At 36.6% G+C, this 15,438-nt stretch overlaps 1 protein-coding gene across 1 annotated transcript in view; it reads right to left on the reverse strand.

The window, feature by feature from the left end:
- PLXDC2 (plexin domain containing 2) overlaps positions 1 to 15,438 on the reverse strand; it is a 271,594-nt gene that overhangs the window by 1,995 nt on the left and 254,161 nt on the right. Inside the window, exon 13 of the mRNA XM_037385483.1 lies at positions 9,800 to 9,960. Coding sequence (XP_037241380.1) covers positions 9,800 to 9,960 — 161 coding nt within the window. The remainder of the gene's footprint in view (positions 1 to 9,799; positions 9,961 to 15,438) is intronic.

Consider the following 15,438-nt stretch of genomic DNA (forward strand, 5'->3'; position numbering starts at 1 on the left):
CTTTTCCTAATAAGAAAACTTAGTCTATTCAAACTTTGGAAACTTTTTTCTACCTTGGCTTGTTTCAGAGTGGTTTCAAAATTAAGAACAGTTAGGTTACTGTTAAAGAAAAAGGGTCATATTCTGTTCCCACACTCACTGAAGTAAATCAAGAATAATTCAATTAAATGTAAAGGACTTATTTCAGATTTACACTGGTATAAATGAGAAAAGAATTTGACTGAGAGGTCTCTAATGAAAAGAGAAAATGAAAAACCACTGGAAAAATAGTAAGAAAAATTATTAGAAACAGTCTCAAATGGCAGCATGTAAGGATGAGCTCAGTTTTAATCTATTAAGTTCCTCCCTAATTTCATTTTAAGGTGTACCCATGATTAGTTGCTAAATCTACCATTTTGAGCTACTCACAATGCCATACAAGATAAACAGCAGCTGTTGTTCCAGAGATAAACCAACAGATTCAAAGGTTATCTCCAAATACTACAGTTACAGCTTTTGGTGGTTTCTCTTCATGCCTGAGATGAGATTTTCCATTCCTAGTGACAGTCTGTTTAATTTCAACTTCTTTGTGTGCATGTGGGTAATGTAAGTGGTTGCCAGTCTTAAAAGAGAGCACTGACAAGCTATCAATTCATTGACATTATGTATGGACCCCACAAAAGCGGTAGATATGACAGTTTTAATCGATAAAAACAAAAGCCACTTCATTGATGTTGTGAGATACAAAGCTCCTTGTGTTACTGAAGCAGCTCAGGAAAGGCCTAATGCATTCTTCCCCTTTATTCTCTGTGAAGGAGATTAATCAGAAGATACAAAAACCCTACCCCCCAAAAAAATCCTAAATGCCAAACCCAAATAAAACAAAACAGGGAGAAAGCAAGCTGGGTATTTTAAATAATTCCTTAGTTTTGTTATCCAATTTAACATGAAAAAAATCTGGTTTTTCCTCTAGAATTAGAACTCTTAAAGGAAATCCTCTGAGCTGTGGCAGAGGAGTTGTAACCCCTGCTTCCTTTCAGTGTGTTACAAAATGGGAAAACAGGACTAGGATTTTTTAATGGGACCAAAGCTTCCTTGGGTTCATTATTTTAAGCAAATAAGTTGAGGGAAAACAGCTTGTGACCATACAGGACCAGGATGCAGAAGATACATGTCAGGATGTAGAAGAATAATTTATGATACACATCAAACAAAAAAGTTAGTTCCTATTGAAGATCAGTGAAATAAAATGAAAGAAACCAGCCGATGGATAATCCATCGAAAGTGAGATCTACCTTTCATATTTCTTACATTATGCCTGCCTACACCGTTGTTGCTGGCTGTGCAGTTTAATTGACTTCGTACAGTAATACTAGAGTATTGCTAGAGGCTAGAGTAAGTGCCTTTGTGTGAGTCACAGAATCACAGAATGGTCAGGGTTGGAAGGGACCTCTCAAGATCATCTAGTCCAACACCTGCTGAAACAGGTTCACTTAAAGCAGGTTGCACAGGATCATGTCCAGGCAGGTTTTGAATATCTCCAGGAAAGGAGACTCCACAGCCTCTCTGGGCACCTGTCCCAGTGCTCTGTCACCCTCAAAGTTTTTCCTCATATTCAGATGGACTCTTGCAGTGGAAATCTTGCAGTAGAGGCAGAATGGATACAGTTTGTCTCACTTCTGAGAAAAAAAAAAAAAAAAAGAGGAGAGGATTCTATGTATGAATACTAAAAGGTGGCGACTGGAGTATCCTCTCACTGTCACATAGAAAGGTCTCCAAGTGTGTTCTTCTTTTGACATCTTTCAACATGAAGGAATTTTGAGCCTTATAAGGCATCTTTTATCTATAAAAAATGATATGAAGACAAATGCATGAAGACAAGTTTCTGTCAGTAAGGGACAGAAGGAACTTGGCAACATGTATTACATATTTGATATTATTACATCCTACCCTCTACTATCCCCATCCCATAGTCATCCTATCTTTCATTCAGTACAGAAAAAATGGAAATGAACATGATTCTGTAAAGATCTGCAATGTCATAAGAGCAGTGAAGGGGAAACATAATGAAAAATCTGCCCTCTCTCTGTCATCTTCCCAATACTGCCACACATGCACACACCTCACTCTAAAATTTTTTTAAAAGATTATCAGAGAGTTCCTTTGTACATTTCAACCAGCATAAAGTCCCAGAGTGCTTGTGCATGGATCAACTCAGCATTCCTATTCAGCAGTAAACCTTGAACAGCAAATTTCACCAAGACATTCTCTTTTCAAACTGAGTTTACATGAGTATAAACACTTGAATTAGCATGAGAAGGTCAATCTTTCAAAGTCTTGAAAGACTCTCCAGAGCTCCCTAGCAGACTTGATTTCCCACTAAACCACACAAAAGCTGGTCACTGAACCCTTTTTAGGCTGAATGCTCTGATGTAACTTTCTCTTCTCCACCTATTGATTATTTTCCTGTATTTCAGATCTTTCAATCATTCAGAGGACTGTTTCACCATTTCTACTGAAGGCTGCATCTTACATTTCCGTCACTGTCAAGTTCTTTGTCTAATTCAAGGTCACAAAAACATTTAAATCTATTTAAAAGCCATATTCTTTAACGACACTTTGCCAACAAGGCCTATTTAACCCTCTTAACTGAAAATATGTAAATACAGAGCTATCCAAATTCTGGATCAATTGTCAAAACCCTAGAAAAATTGTAATGACTTACTCAAATGGATTATGAAAAGGCAAAAAACTATAGTAAGGTCTATTACTAAATGACCATACATTAACCTGATACCATTAAGACCCATTTGTCTAAAATGCACTGGTCCACTGTTAATCTATCTCAGTAGCCAGGCCTTTTGCTTTCTTACAATGAGGAAGTATCTGTTACCAACTACCTTGCCCATAAAATGTATTTTTGTGCTCAAAGTTACTTGAAATATTGTTTATGCAATTATAATTTGTGCATCAGTCTTTAACCTCTTCTAGAAACACTCAATTTATTTAGCAGAACAGAGTCAGAAATAGATGAAGTTTCTAATATCTGACAATGTACTACTGCTATGTATTTCCAGGAATAAGAAAAGATCCATTGTCTGACACCATGTTAATCCAGTATTTTGAAGAAACTGTTCTGAAATAAAGATTGCTTCAGACTTAAGATTCAGTAGGATAATTTACCAGCTTCATTTTTTTTTCTTTTTGATAGAAGCGCTTGTTTAAAGTGTCTCTTTGTAATTTAGACCACTTCTTGTTACAACAATGTTTCTGCAGTCTTACATTCATCTAAGTAGCTGACTGCTCATGGACGAGAAACAGAATGCCTCCTTCCTCCCCACCTTTGACTTTTATTGTCAGTGTTGATTATTTATTTTAGTGCTTCTCCCTTGTGGCTGATTGCTGAGCTGCTGGTTCCTGCTGAACTGGATAAGCCTTGGAAAAAATAACTTTACTATCAGTACAAGGCAATGACAGTGAGATCAATGACAACACCTCAAATGCCAGGACACCGCAGGACTTTGAAAGAAGAGAAAAATGATACTTGTTCTCTTTTTTCATCGTCATCTTCATGAAACACAATTGAGCCTGAACTTCTGGGCAAAATCAAATTGATGACCATGTCAAGCCTTTTTCACACAAAAAGCATAATCCCCTGTAAAAAAAACCAACAAACACAACACCCTCCCCCCCCCAAAAAAAAACCACCAAAACCCCACCAATGGGCCATATCCCAGAAGAAATCAGCAGAGCTGTGTGAGCTTCATCACCTGTCTAAACCATCTGAGGATTTGACTCTTTTTTAAAAATGCCTTCTTTCTTTTTTACTCTCTCTCCTATGTACTTCTCCTTTGTTTGAAGACATACACTGCATTTGCGACATTAATGCAGAAGCCTGGAAACAGTGCATGGACAACAGGGATGGATATTAAATGATGGCTCTTATTTGTGAAGTGCTGCTATGAGCAGAAAAGTATAACGGTGAGCCAGAAATACCCATAAATTCCCTGAGCTCTGAAAGTCCAAGAGCTGTTTCCAGCTTTTTTGTCTATTTTATCCTTTTATTTCATTCCTCTAAGCAGACGGGGGATGAGCAGAAGGTCAAAATCTGAAAAAAAGTTTACTGCTACATCTGCATGCCAGCGAATGTTTCCAGATACTGAAATCCTCTATACAGGTCAACCATTAGAATAATACCCAACAATTAGTGATTTTTCAGACCACTCCAGGTAGGGCTCAGGATTCAGGAACTACTGTGAGTTAGAAAACAGGAATGCAGATCCTTCCGTGCTGGTTGGTCTTTATGTTAAAAAACAGTCCCAAGCTTATTTAATTTACTACTAAAGATATACTTCAAGTTAAATAAGGAGGAGTAGAAGTGCACTCCCTGGACTCTGATCACGCACTTAATATCTTAATTGCCAAAGTCTGTAGCTGCTCATTCCTTCTTCCCTCTTTTTCTCCCAAGGTCACTCTCTGGCTCCATAGCACCAGTTCAACTCTCTGTGTGGCCATTTGAAAAACAGATTTCTGAAATTATCCATGTTAAAACATCCAAAGTGAAGTAAAACAAAGAACTAAAAAAGACACAGTTATGTGCATGTGTGTGTAAGTGTACATGTATGCTTCAAAGCAGCAGAATCAGCACAATAAAGCTATAGAAAACCTCCAAGGAGGGTGAGAACATCAAGGCAAAGGCTGAGACCTTTTAAAATGGGATCTTAATTCAAAAGAATAATTTGTAACCACAAACACCCACACTGCTCTTCAGTGCGTGACATTAATTACTACTAAGGCATACACAGCCGCCATTAAGAAATACATAGGCTCTGAATTCACTCATATCCTTACAGTTTCAGAGTCCACATGTGTTAGTAAGTTGGATTTGGTTTTGTACCTATAAGCTGAATACAAAAGAAAGGCTTTTTGCCTAAGGTTAAGATGGTCCCAATTTGCAGTGTTAGTTCAGACTCCTTGAATTCCCCTACCCGCAGAGAACTGCCACAGAATTTTATTCTGCTGTTGTTGAGCCCTACAAAAGCATGTTTGGCAATGGTATCACTGTGTCCAGCTGCAAAAAGACATCACAACATCCGACTCTCTGCCTTCATATTGGCCAGCAATTCTGCTGTCTCCTCAGCTGTGGCCAGATCATGTTGTCTTTGTTCTCCAAAGGCAGAGCACTGTGATGACAGCTGAGGTATGTTTCAAACATTAAGAAGACTTTGGACTAACATATACATAAGAAAGGTAAGAAAAACACAAAAAAAGCATGTGCATGAAAACTTCTGTGTCATGCAGCCTTTTGTGTCCACAGAGAACTGGGTGCAAACAGGCAAAAGACATTAGAGTAAAACACAGTCTGCCTTATGCCTTGATTTTCGATTTGCTAAATGCTCCCTGGATGTTAATGGCTCTCAGTGTCAAAGTTCACACACAAATGCAAGCCAATAAAGGTTAAAAAAAACATCAGCACAAGAAAAATAGAACAAGAAAAGGAAGCGAAATACAAAATACTACTAAGGTTGCTGTTTGGCCCAAAACTCATTGAAATTTGACCAAATCCATCTGACATATATGGGAATTTCTTTGCCCCACTTACATTCCAGCTCCAGATATCTATATCACTTTTGTTATGATCTATATCACAGGCATGCAATGTACTACAATAGGGGCATCATGCTTGGCTTCTTGGCCATCTAACCTTAAATCCTGAATGCAAGTATACTATACAAGTTAGTGAATAAATTAATTACTTTTAAATTGTGATATAGCTAGTGTGTAGCTACATGTCTTAAGCTAGATTTATGACATAAGCTTCCACTTTGTTGAAATACACATGAAAAGCACTATTTGACATGTACACTGCTTTTAAAAACAAGTGCAACTTCAAAATGTACTCAAAAGAGACAAGATTCCTTGAGGTAAGAGTAGGTATGTAGCTTGATTCAAAAGGGGAAATAACTGGAAACAAAGTAAAATTCAAGGGACAGAAAATACCATAAAGATAACCATAAATAAATAAAATATCAAAGCATACAACATCTGCTCTGTCACTCCACAAGCTAATCTTTAGTCAACGTTTACTTTCAGCTTTTAGAAAGAGCCTGCATTCACTGGAACTTTAATTGAAACTCCCTCAACTTTAAAAGTTGGTAATTAATTCCGTCTTTAGGTCACCAGAGAAGCATACAACTTAAACAATGAAACACACGTTGAATAGCGTGGGGGCTGGAAGAAAGAAGAAAACATTGCATTTTGATTTGAATCTTCTACATGCTTAAGAAAAAGGGGAACTTTTTTTGAAAAAAGTATTGAACTATTTCGATCTTATTCTTTCAAAATGATACACTATCACGGACAAATTGAATAGCATTGACTTCTCAAGCTATTTGTGCAAAACAGCTATTTTTGTTCCAGGTGGGGCTGCACATATGCATTGTGTTCAACAGCTATGAACAAAACCACTAAAGAAAACATTTTCTTCAGACTTTAAGTGTAAAAAAAAAAATCACAGAATAACATTACGCTATTCTAGAACAATAGTTGTTTTTGAAATAAATGGCGTTTTTCTTGGCTTTTGTGTATCACTTGTTTAAACCAGCTAGTGCACTCAGGATGTCATTTAATGGTGCTCTGAGGTGTCGCAAGGGATTGCATTTATCAGTGCAAAGTTAAACACTACAATCAAAATGTAGGTGTATTTATCCCTGTCTGGGGGTGCTCACTATATAACAAACATGAGGGGCATCACAACTGGGATTTGAGATGAGCTATGTGAAAACCTGAGCGAGGACATAAGTGAATATTGAGTGATATCTGCAGAGAACACAAGAAAGAAAAAGACTTAAAGCCTCAGATATGGGATCAGTTTATCATACTTTTAATTATTCAGTAATCAGTTATGACTATAAATCAAATCAACTCAATATTCCTTATACAGCCCTTAACCTAAAAAAACCCAACAAAATCTGACAGATATGATGCTTTACCTACAAAATCATGACAGCGTCCTAGAATCTTAGATGTAAAAAAATTATTAATCGTGTTAAGTTTTGAATGAATGCTACGCTTAACGTCAATGTGATGCCTCTATAAAGTAGCTTCTTTAAAAGTAAACACAAATGGGGCAGGTCCTCATTCTTTATCCTATCCAGCCTTAGATTTATATTAATTACTGATGATAAACTGATGCAGATCTTGATTTGGCTAGAAGACTTGATGGGAGACTAGGGTACTGGTAATTTTTTAGATAACTGCATGAAGGAGCTGCCTGTCCATCTGTCACATCTTGTTTTAACTGTGCAACTTCCTTTATTAATCAAAAGACTCATACAAAACAGTATCATACTGTGAAATATTTACGTGCTTGTTCTCATTTCATGACAAGTCCATGGCAATCTGCTTGAGCTCTTTCCCCAGAACAGTAACATCAGATCCACATTTCATTCATTTCCCACAAATAATACAGCTTGTCTGCTGTGGTATGTGCGGTAACATGTTATCTGTAGCTGCTTACTCAATTTTTTTTCAATTGCACAAATCCAATAAGGAAGGCATTTTCATAAGTGACCTATTTATACCAGTTATGCCTCATTTTTATTTTTTTTAAGTACTTCACTTTCAAAATGGAAGTCTGAGAAGATACATTCTCCTCTGCATTGAAATAATGTACATCCTATAGATCAGATGAATATAAGAATAATATATTCTATTTATTTTTTGAATTGGTTAAATTATTTTCTTTTTTGTTTGGAAAGTAAATGATTAAACTTCTTAAAGAATTTTATTTCAAGAATGGATTACCTTATTCTGTTCTTCCTTGCTTATGATACTAACAATGGCTTCACAGCTTTTGAATTTGTGGAAATCTTCTGAAATACAGAGTAATCCCTTTCTCCACCCTTTGTGGTTTTACCACTCACAGGGAAAGGCCACCCCTTCACAGCTAGATTTTTTTATAATTTTATGTTAAATGACTGATTCTTCACAAGTATCACTATTTTGCTAGTAACCAAAAGCGGATGTAGTTTATACCAACTTTTGCATAAACTTGATTTTGACTGATTTAATTCATCCTGTCCTTATTAAATTATTTCCCCTTTATTTGAAACAGAAAAATTATGTTTTCTATTATTTCTGAACACCTACATTGCTTGCTAGAGATATTTTAGCTTTGACTGCAAAGAGTGATTAATACCACCTAAAGATTAAGTTCAGTGGAATAGGTTTAACAAAACTGACTGAGGCACCACTGTTTGCATGATAAGTACAATGTTGATGAATGAAATAAATTTACATACCATTACTATACTGAGAACAAAAATAAACAAATGTGTGTTTTAATTTGGTATTCTTCTCTCCTCAAAAAATGGTGTTGCCATTTACTTAGCCTTTTCAGTCACATAATAACAGATAAGAAACTTGTTTTTACTAGAGTAAAAGAAGAGAAATTCAATATGTGTGTGAAAAAAAAAAAAAGGGAGAAATCCTTCTCTTTTGTACAAGGACTTCAGTGGAGTTTTGTTTGTCTGCATCAATAGAGAACTGGCTTGGAAAGTTCCATAGACATGAAAGAAAACTATTGATTTTATTACGTGGATGCTGTTCCCTGGTGGTTAACACAGTTACATTGCTTGAGCATAGAATACTGATAAACAATTCCTTTTGATTTCGGTCACTACTATTGCATCTAAGAAGTATATTTATTATAATACAATTTTAATCATTCTATCCATGTCCATGTCTCACTTCAATTCACACTGCTGTCACTAAGAATGAATGCCTGTATCTTCCTGGTCCAGTCTTTTACCTAAGCAATCCCTAGATATCCCTACTAACACTTTCCGTTGTTCTGTGTCTTCACTGTTGCCCATTAGAAAGTGTCCAGGCTCTTAAAAGAAAGGGAGTACTACAAGTGAGGTTTATGAACAGTCAGCATATTCTTTCATGTTTAGCAACTCTATGGTTATCATAAGGTAGAGGAACACTGCTGAGTTGAAAAAAACACAAGTAGGTGTAGAGGTATTCAGTTTTTTGTAGAATCAAACACCTATGGCGAATGCTCCTTTCTCATATTCTCATGTACAGTGGAGCTGAGCTGACTAAATGTCAGCATCTGCAATGTGGGCGTCTACACCTAAGGTAGTTATTGGTATCTGAGGAAGAAAAATGCTTATTTATATAATCCTGAAGAAGATGTCTCAAGCAGGTCAGATGACTCATGGTCTAAACCAGTCTTTTTCTCACTACACTAATAAAAAGAACAAAGCCAGATAATACTAGATTTAGATGTCAAAATTAGGTGAAAAGCATCTTTCCCACACTCTGAGGCAAAGTGTTAAAAGATTTCAACAAATGAATGTATGGAACAGCCAACACAGGTTTCAAACTGTCAGCTCTTCTAGAGAATTAAGAAAGCATACATTTTATTTTCCCCCAGAAAAATAACAGAAAAAATATGTGTCCCAAAATAAATTGCCAGTGCACATGAAAGCTAATGGAAAAATGCTATCATGAGTAAAATGAAGGATAGGAAAGAGAGGTGGGGTGGTATATGAGATATATCTTTTAGATATATTTCCTGTGTAAAAACAAACAAAATAATAAAAAATAGCAATGGTAGCTAAAGAAGAAGCTGAGTGACAAACTTGCTAAGAACAAAACAGCATCACCTGCTAGGAGAGGTGCTTTCTTAAAAGTTTACGCTATGAACACAACAATACTTTCTAGATTTAGTTAAGAAAGTTCTATTCTGGAAACCCCAATCATCCTAGCTAAGTGACAGGACTAGTATCACAATATGTTTCTTTGGTCTTACCTCTATAAAGAAGAGACTAGCTGCTGACGTTGGATGATGATACATATAGACAGTCACGAGGACGGCTGCAGCCACAATGAGGACCAGGACTAGAATGCCAACAATTAAGCCAGCATGAAGCGTTCCACCTTTCTTCTCTGCCGCACTGTCATCTGTGGAAGCTGCACAAATGGCACTCTTATTAGCATAGCAACTTATGTCTTATCCATTTCATTTCACAGATGGCAACTGAGCATTTGCTTTTCCTGTGTTGCATGTTCCTTGTTTTCCACAGCCCAAGCTGGAAAAAATGTTAGATGCCTCTTTCCCACAACTGCGTACTCTTATAATCTTAATGAACAGACATTTCCAAATGTTTTACTACTTCTAACTCAATAAACAAAATTTGTATCCTTTCTTTTTAATACAATCTGGACATTCTGAAGTTTCTAATTACCTTCATGATGAATTTTGCTTTGGTTTTCTCATAAAACTATCACAGTTGCCTACAGACAAGAAATACTAGTTGAATACATTTTGAATGTTGTATTTTTTTAAAAAAGGTTCAAGTTGAGACGGCCACAAACCCTTGTGAGGTCTAGCTAATAAACACATTCTGAAAGCCTGATTCATTAGCTTGGAGAGAGGTTTTGAACCACCCTGTGCAACTGAATCAGCCAAAAGTGAAACAGATGGATGCTAAATAACCCTGCAATATTCTAATCTTGGTCTGAATAGAACACTCATCATATCAAAGTATTACAGAAGACCATCCATTTACTAAACTTGGTATCAAGAGGCCACTAATGCTGTGCTCCTGTCAGGAGAAAAGACAGCTGTCTCTCTAACAAAAGCAACTTGTTGGCAGCGCTTCCAAATCAGTGACTGAAAGTATTTTAATAACACTGTAACCTTTGTGGGAAAAGTCTCTTCAATAAACTAGCCAACTTCTGTTTGGGTGTGATTTCTACTTTGGACAAACTGGAATATCACAGCAAGTACTAACATGATGATAAGCAATGATTCTTTGGCATCCTTTTGCACAAAGGAGAAGTGCTGTTCTACCCACTACCACAGGCAAAGAAGCGATTCAGAAGCCCTAGGTTTGAGAAACACCGGAAGACCACTGGTCATTTGGCTTCATAAATTTATGTCACTCTTCCAATATTCCCACTGTTTTCTGCCTTTCTGGCAATCCTTCAAATCACCTCCATGCCTTACTCCATACAACATCTCTCTGGTCTTGCTTTTGAGAAATTTTCTTTCAAATCCACATTTAAATTTCCTCTCAGCATGCTTGTTTGCCGAATTGACTATAATGAAAATTGTTTATTTCTGCAGTCATCCTTTTCATTGCGCCATCCCACTGAACTATTTGTTTGGTTGTCTTAGAGTGCCATGGTCTGTGAGGCCAGAGACCATCCCTTTTATTTGTTCTTGGAAGATAGCTATCGAGTGATCGGTAGGACTTCAAACAAATTACTATTATTGTTATTAATAGTAAAACCAATAACGACAGCAGTACCAATGACTGCACATGGTTTTTTACCATTCACCATACTGTGAGTAGAGCACTCCACGCTAATATTAAAAAAGAGAATTGGAAAGATAGAAGAAAGGTCTACTGATCTAGGTAGTGTTAAATGCCTTGTAAAAGGGGCAATAACAGAAAACAGGAACAGTTAATCTCAGTGCAACAGCTCATGCGTCCACCATGCACTTTTCTCACCAGATCAAGGCCAGCCTGCAAGGCTCATCACCCAGCAGATTGCAGAGCACCATTGCAACAACGGGGAGAAAAGGAAAATAAAGATGCATTATCATAGCCAAGAGATATTTCTAACTATAACATGGAAGTGAACCTATGGAGGAATTGAAGGGATTCATGTACACTTCCTCTGCTTTTGTCCATATTTCCTCAACCTTGAATCAGGACAACTGAAACCCTGCAGTGCTGCTCTGCTCTTTAATGTGAAGTCGGTGAGATAGCTTGTGGAGCAAGGAGCTGAGTAACATATTCAGTGGATAAACAAAAAAGAACCCAGTAATCTGAGAGGCTAAACTAGGACGTGGGAGGCGTTAACGAATCTAATAAAAAATTGCAAGCATGCACCCCTACTCAGGTACTGCCTAATCCTGGAGGTACCTGTCTTTTTACTGAAAAGTTCATGAGCACCTGTGCACACAGGAACTTCGGTTTTAATTATACTGACTGTGGACATCAAGTTTGAGCTTAGGCACTAACAACATCCAAGAACCATGCCTCTCTCTGACTAAATCCTACAAAGGGATTTACTTGGCATTCTTAAAGCTTAGTTCACACAGATGTACAGGAGCTTTTAAAAAAGAAAAGTAGGGTCAGCCCTATTTGATTTTTCTTTTTTTTTCTTCTTTTCTTTAACCAAGTACATACAGTGAAAATGTCCAAGCCATCCTTTACATTGCAGTGAAAGAAAGGAGGTATTGCCTAGGATGTAGAAGATCTATTTTCAAATGTATTCCCACTGCAAAGGGCACTTAAATAATTTCCTCGTAGTTGTAGAAATAAGTATAAGAGGATGCAAGATTCACGGAGGTCACAGGAAAGAAAGGTGACCCTAAAAAAGGTTCCTCTAACTTTCAGCAGCAGTCTTTTACTTGACATAGCCATTAATAATTTATTAAATAGCTATTCACTTTCAGCTGAGACTAGCTGAATATATACAATATAGCTGAATATATACAAGCTCCAGTCTTAATTTCTGTTCATGCACAGTAACAGTATTTAGGACTTGCACATATAATTTAAATTGCCAAACAAATGCAAATTAAGCAACTGAAAGGCCATCAGGAAAGGCCTGTACATGCTCTGGCTTGAGCTATTAATTCCCAGTGATGAGCAGTTAGTTGTATGAGTCACCCTACTGAGGAGTAACTGCTCCCCAGAAGGAGCAGAGGATTCATAGTTTGTCTGTCTCATAATTGTCTTTTTGACAGCTTCATACTCTTGACTCTTCCCTTCAATGACACATCAGTGCCTCCTAAACTACTTGGTCACATGTACCTATTTTCAGGCCAGTTTGCACTAACTGTAATTTTTACTGTTACTATGTTACAGTTGAAGCCAGAACATCATATTCTGCACATTAAAAAATGCTGGGCTTCAGCAAAGGTCCCAACCACTCTGTTAAGGCCGTTGAATTAATCCCCTTTGATCTGATATTTTCTCAGTGTTTAGCATCCAGCTTTGCAAACAAGAACATTGCTCTTCCAAATAACACTGGTGACAACTGCCCGCTCAGATTTCTACTAGTCTAGGGTCGATCACTTCATGGACAACAGTGCAGTGATAAGAATGCCAAATACAAAAAATAATGAAATACGAGAAATTATTTCCTTAAATGACAACAAGTGTAAGTAACTTGTAGTTTCCATAATCGAAATTCAGTTCATTGACCCCAGGCCTTGAATACTCAAGAGAAATTGATTTCACTCTCTTTGCACAGAGACAATAAACAGTGTTGTCAACTTTGAAAATACTCTCTGCTGCAAAATCAACTGACAGTTCTTTTAAAAAGCCACCAAGGGAAATAGATGAAAAAAAGGATTTGGAAATGTTTTCAGGTGCAGAAATCTTATTAAGATTATCACAGCACATCTGCTGTTCCAGGCAAGGCTAAACCCATGGGAGGATATTTGTCTTATGAACAAACCTTTCCCAAAACGAGCTCTCTCTCAGTGGACCTTTCCCCAAACTTCTCTTGTGCTCAAATCCCCAACTGATACATAGATTATACTCTATATTTATAACTCCTCCCCAAATTCTCACATGTATAAAGCTTTTAACATCTCCAAAGTTTGTCTGCTTCTCATTAGGTGCTGAATGACAGGACAGAAACATCAAGTAATTTTTTTTCCCAAATACAATACACAATACAAACATGAAATAACTTCTCCTGCTGGAATCCTGTTTAAAAAATAAAAGTGAAAACACAATAAAAATTTTGTCATTTTTTGCATGATAAACACATAAAGACTGTATTATCTTTGGTTTTATTTTACTGTATTATGTCTCTAGTTACAGTTGGGTAAGCTTCTTCTGGAGTAGGAAAAAGAAAAAAACCTCAAGGAATTACGATGAATAAAAATCTTGTCCTAATCCATGGGGACTGTGATGCCAACTTTAACAGGAACAATGTTGTGCACAAACTGGGACTGCTGTTTAGAGTGTTTGTAACCATATTGTGGATGCTTTCTCAAGATTATTTTTTTCACTATTGCATATTAACCATCGAGATCTGCAACATAATGAAATACATTGTTTTCCAGTATCTAAATTTAAGGTTTACACAGTTTCTATTGTGATAGATTTCTATATGAGAAAACAAAATTGTAATACATACATGTACGCCTCTCATGATATGAGATGGAAAAGAGACTAGTATCTCTGACTGCAAAAGCAGAGATACATAAAAATTTATGGTAAAATGGAGGAAAAATATGTGAACTTCTGGCACCTCCTGGATAGAAACTTTCATTTTTTATGAAGTGACATAGAACAAAGGGCAAATGACAGACAAAAAAGTAGAATTTCATTCTGTGGACTTGGAAAATGAAGCTTTGCTTTTTCCTTCCAAAAGCCATCATTTCTTTTTACTCTTGTGTTTTGATCAGATGGTTAAAAGCCCCAATTCAAACTCACTTCTTGTATGCTCATGCATCTTTAAGGGATAAAATGCAATACCTTATTTGATCCTCCCGATTGACATAGCTATACTAGCGAAGCCAGGGATATAGATGACCTAAATAGCAGCAATCAGCCTAAAAATCATAACTTGGCACTGAATTTTGTTCTTTTCTCCCCTCTTTTTACTGGATGAATTAATTTTTATGGCAAAACCATGCATTTGTTGCAAAAAGATAGACAATGAACCCTGCAATTACTTCACATATAGGAATGCTTTAAGATAAAATGAGTGTTTGCTGTTAGGTCATATGGCAGCAACTGGAGGAATCCTTGTTTACCAAAACCCAAGATATTTTTAGCTGATTCTTCAGATTAATATGAAACTATCACATGGGTATGAGAACATCTATGCAGCACTATTGGTACGGAAATGCTGGTTTATTAACTTGACAGTGTTTATGGCACGGTTGTAGTTTTATGGCAAAACAGGTCTGGATACAAGTGCATGAAAACAGCTCCTACAGATGAAGCAGACTGGAAAAACACATACGTTCAGGTATAACTACATCTACAGCAGAGATTTATGTACTCTTTTACTCTTATTGAGTATGCACTACATAGATTAATCATTACAGAACAGAATGTGTGATAGTGTTTTCAGAGCCTCCATGTAAACATGCCATTTTAAAATAGTTTAGTTGTTAACTGCAGAACTTCCCTTGTATTCCCCAATGTACATGTTAGGTAATGACTATTTTGGCACTGACCGTGATTTTGAAGCTGTAGCACATCCAGCCTTATAAAAATACATTTATTGATTAAAGTAGATTGTGCCATACTATTAATACTAATGCAAATTGAGTATCTTATTGTTCTTACATAAAACCCACTACCTTTCAAATACTAGCTTAGAAAAGTCAGATGTGCTTACATATTATTATTACTATTACTGAAAAATTATTATAGAATCACAGGAACTTGATGATCTTTGAAG

The sequence above is a fragment of the Falco rusticolus genome, chromosome 4, assembly GCF_015220075.1.
Source record: "Falco rusticolus isolate bFalRus1 chromosome 4, bFalRus1.pri, whole genome shotgun sequence".
NCBI classification, from domain to species: Eukaryota; Metazoa; Chordata; class Aves; order Falconiformes; family Falconidae; genus Falco; species Falco rusticolus.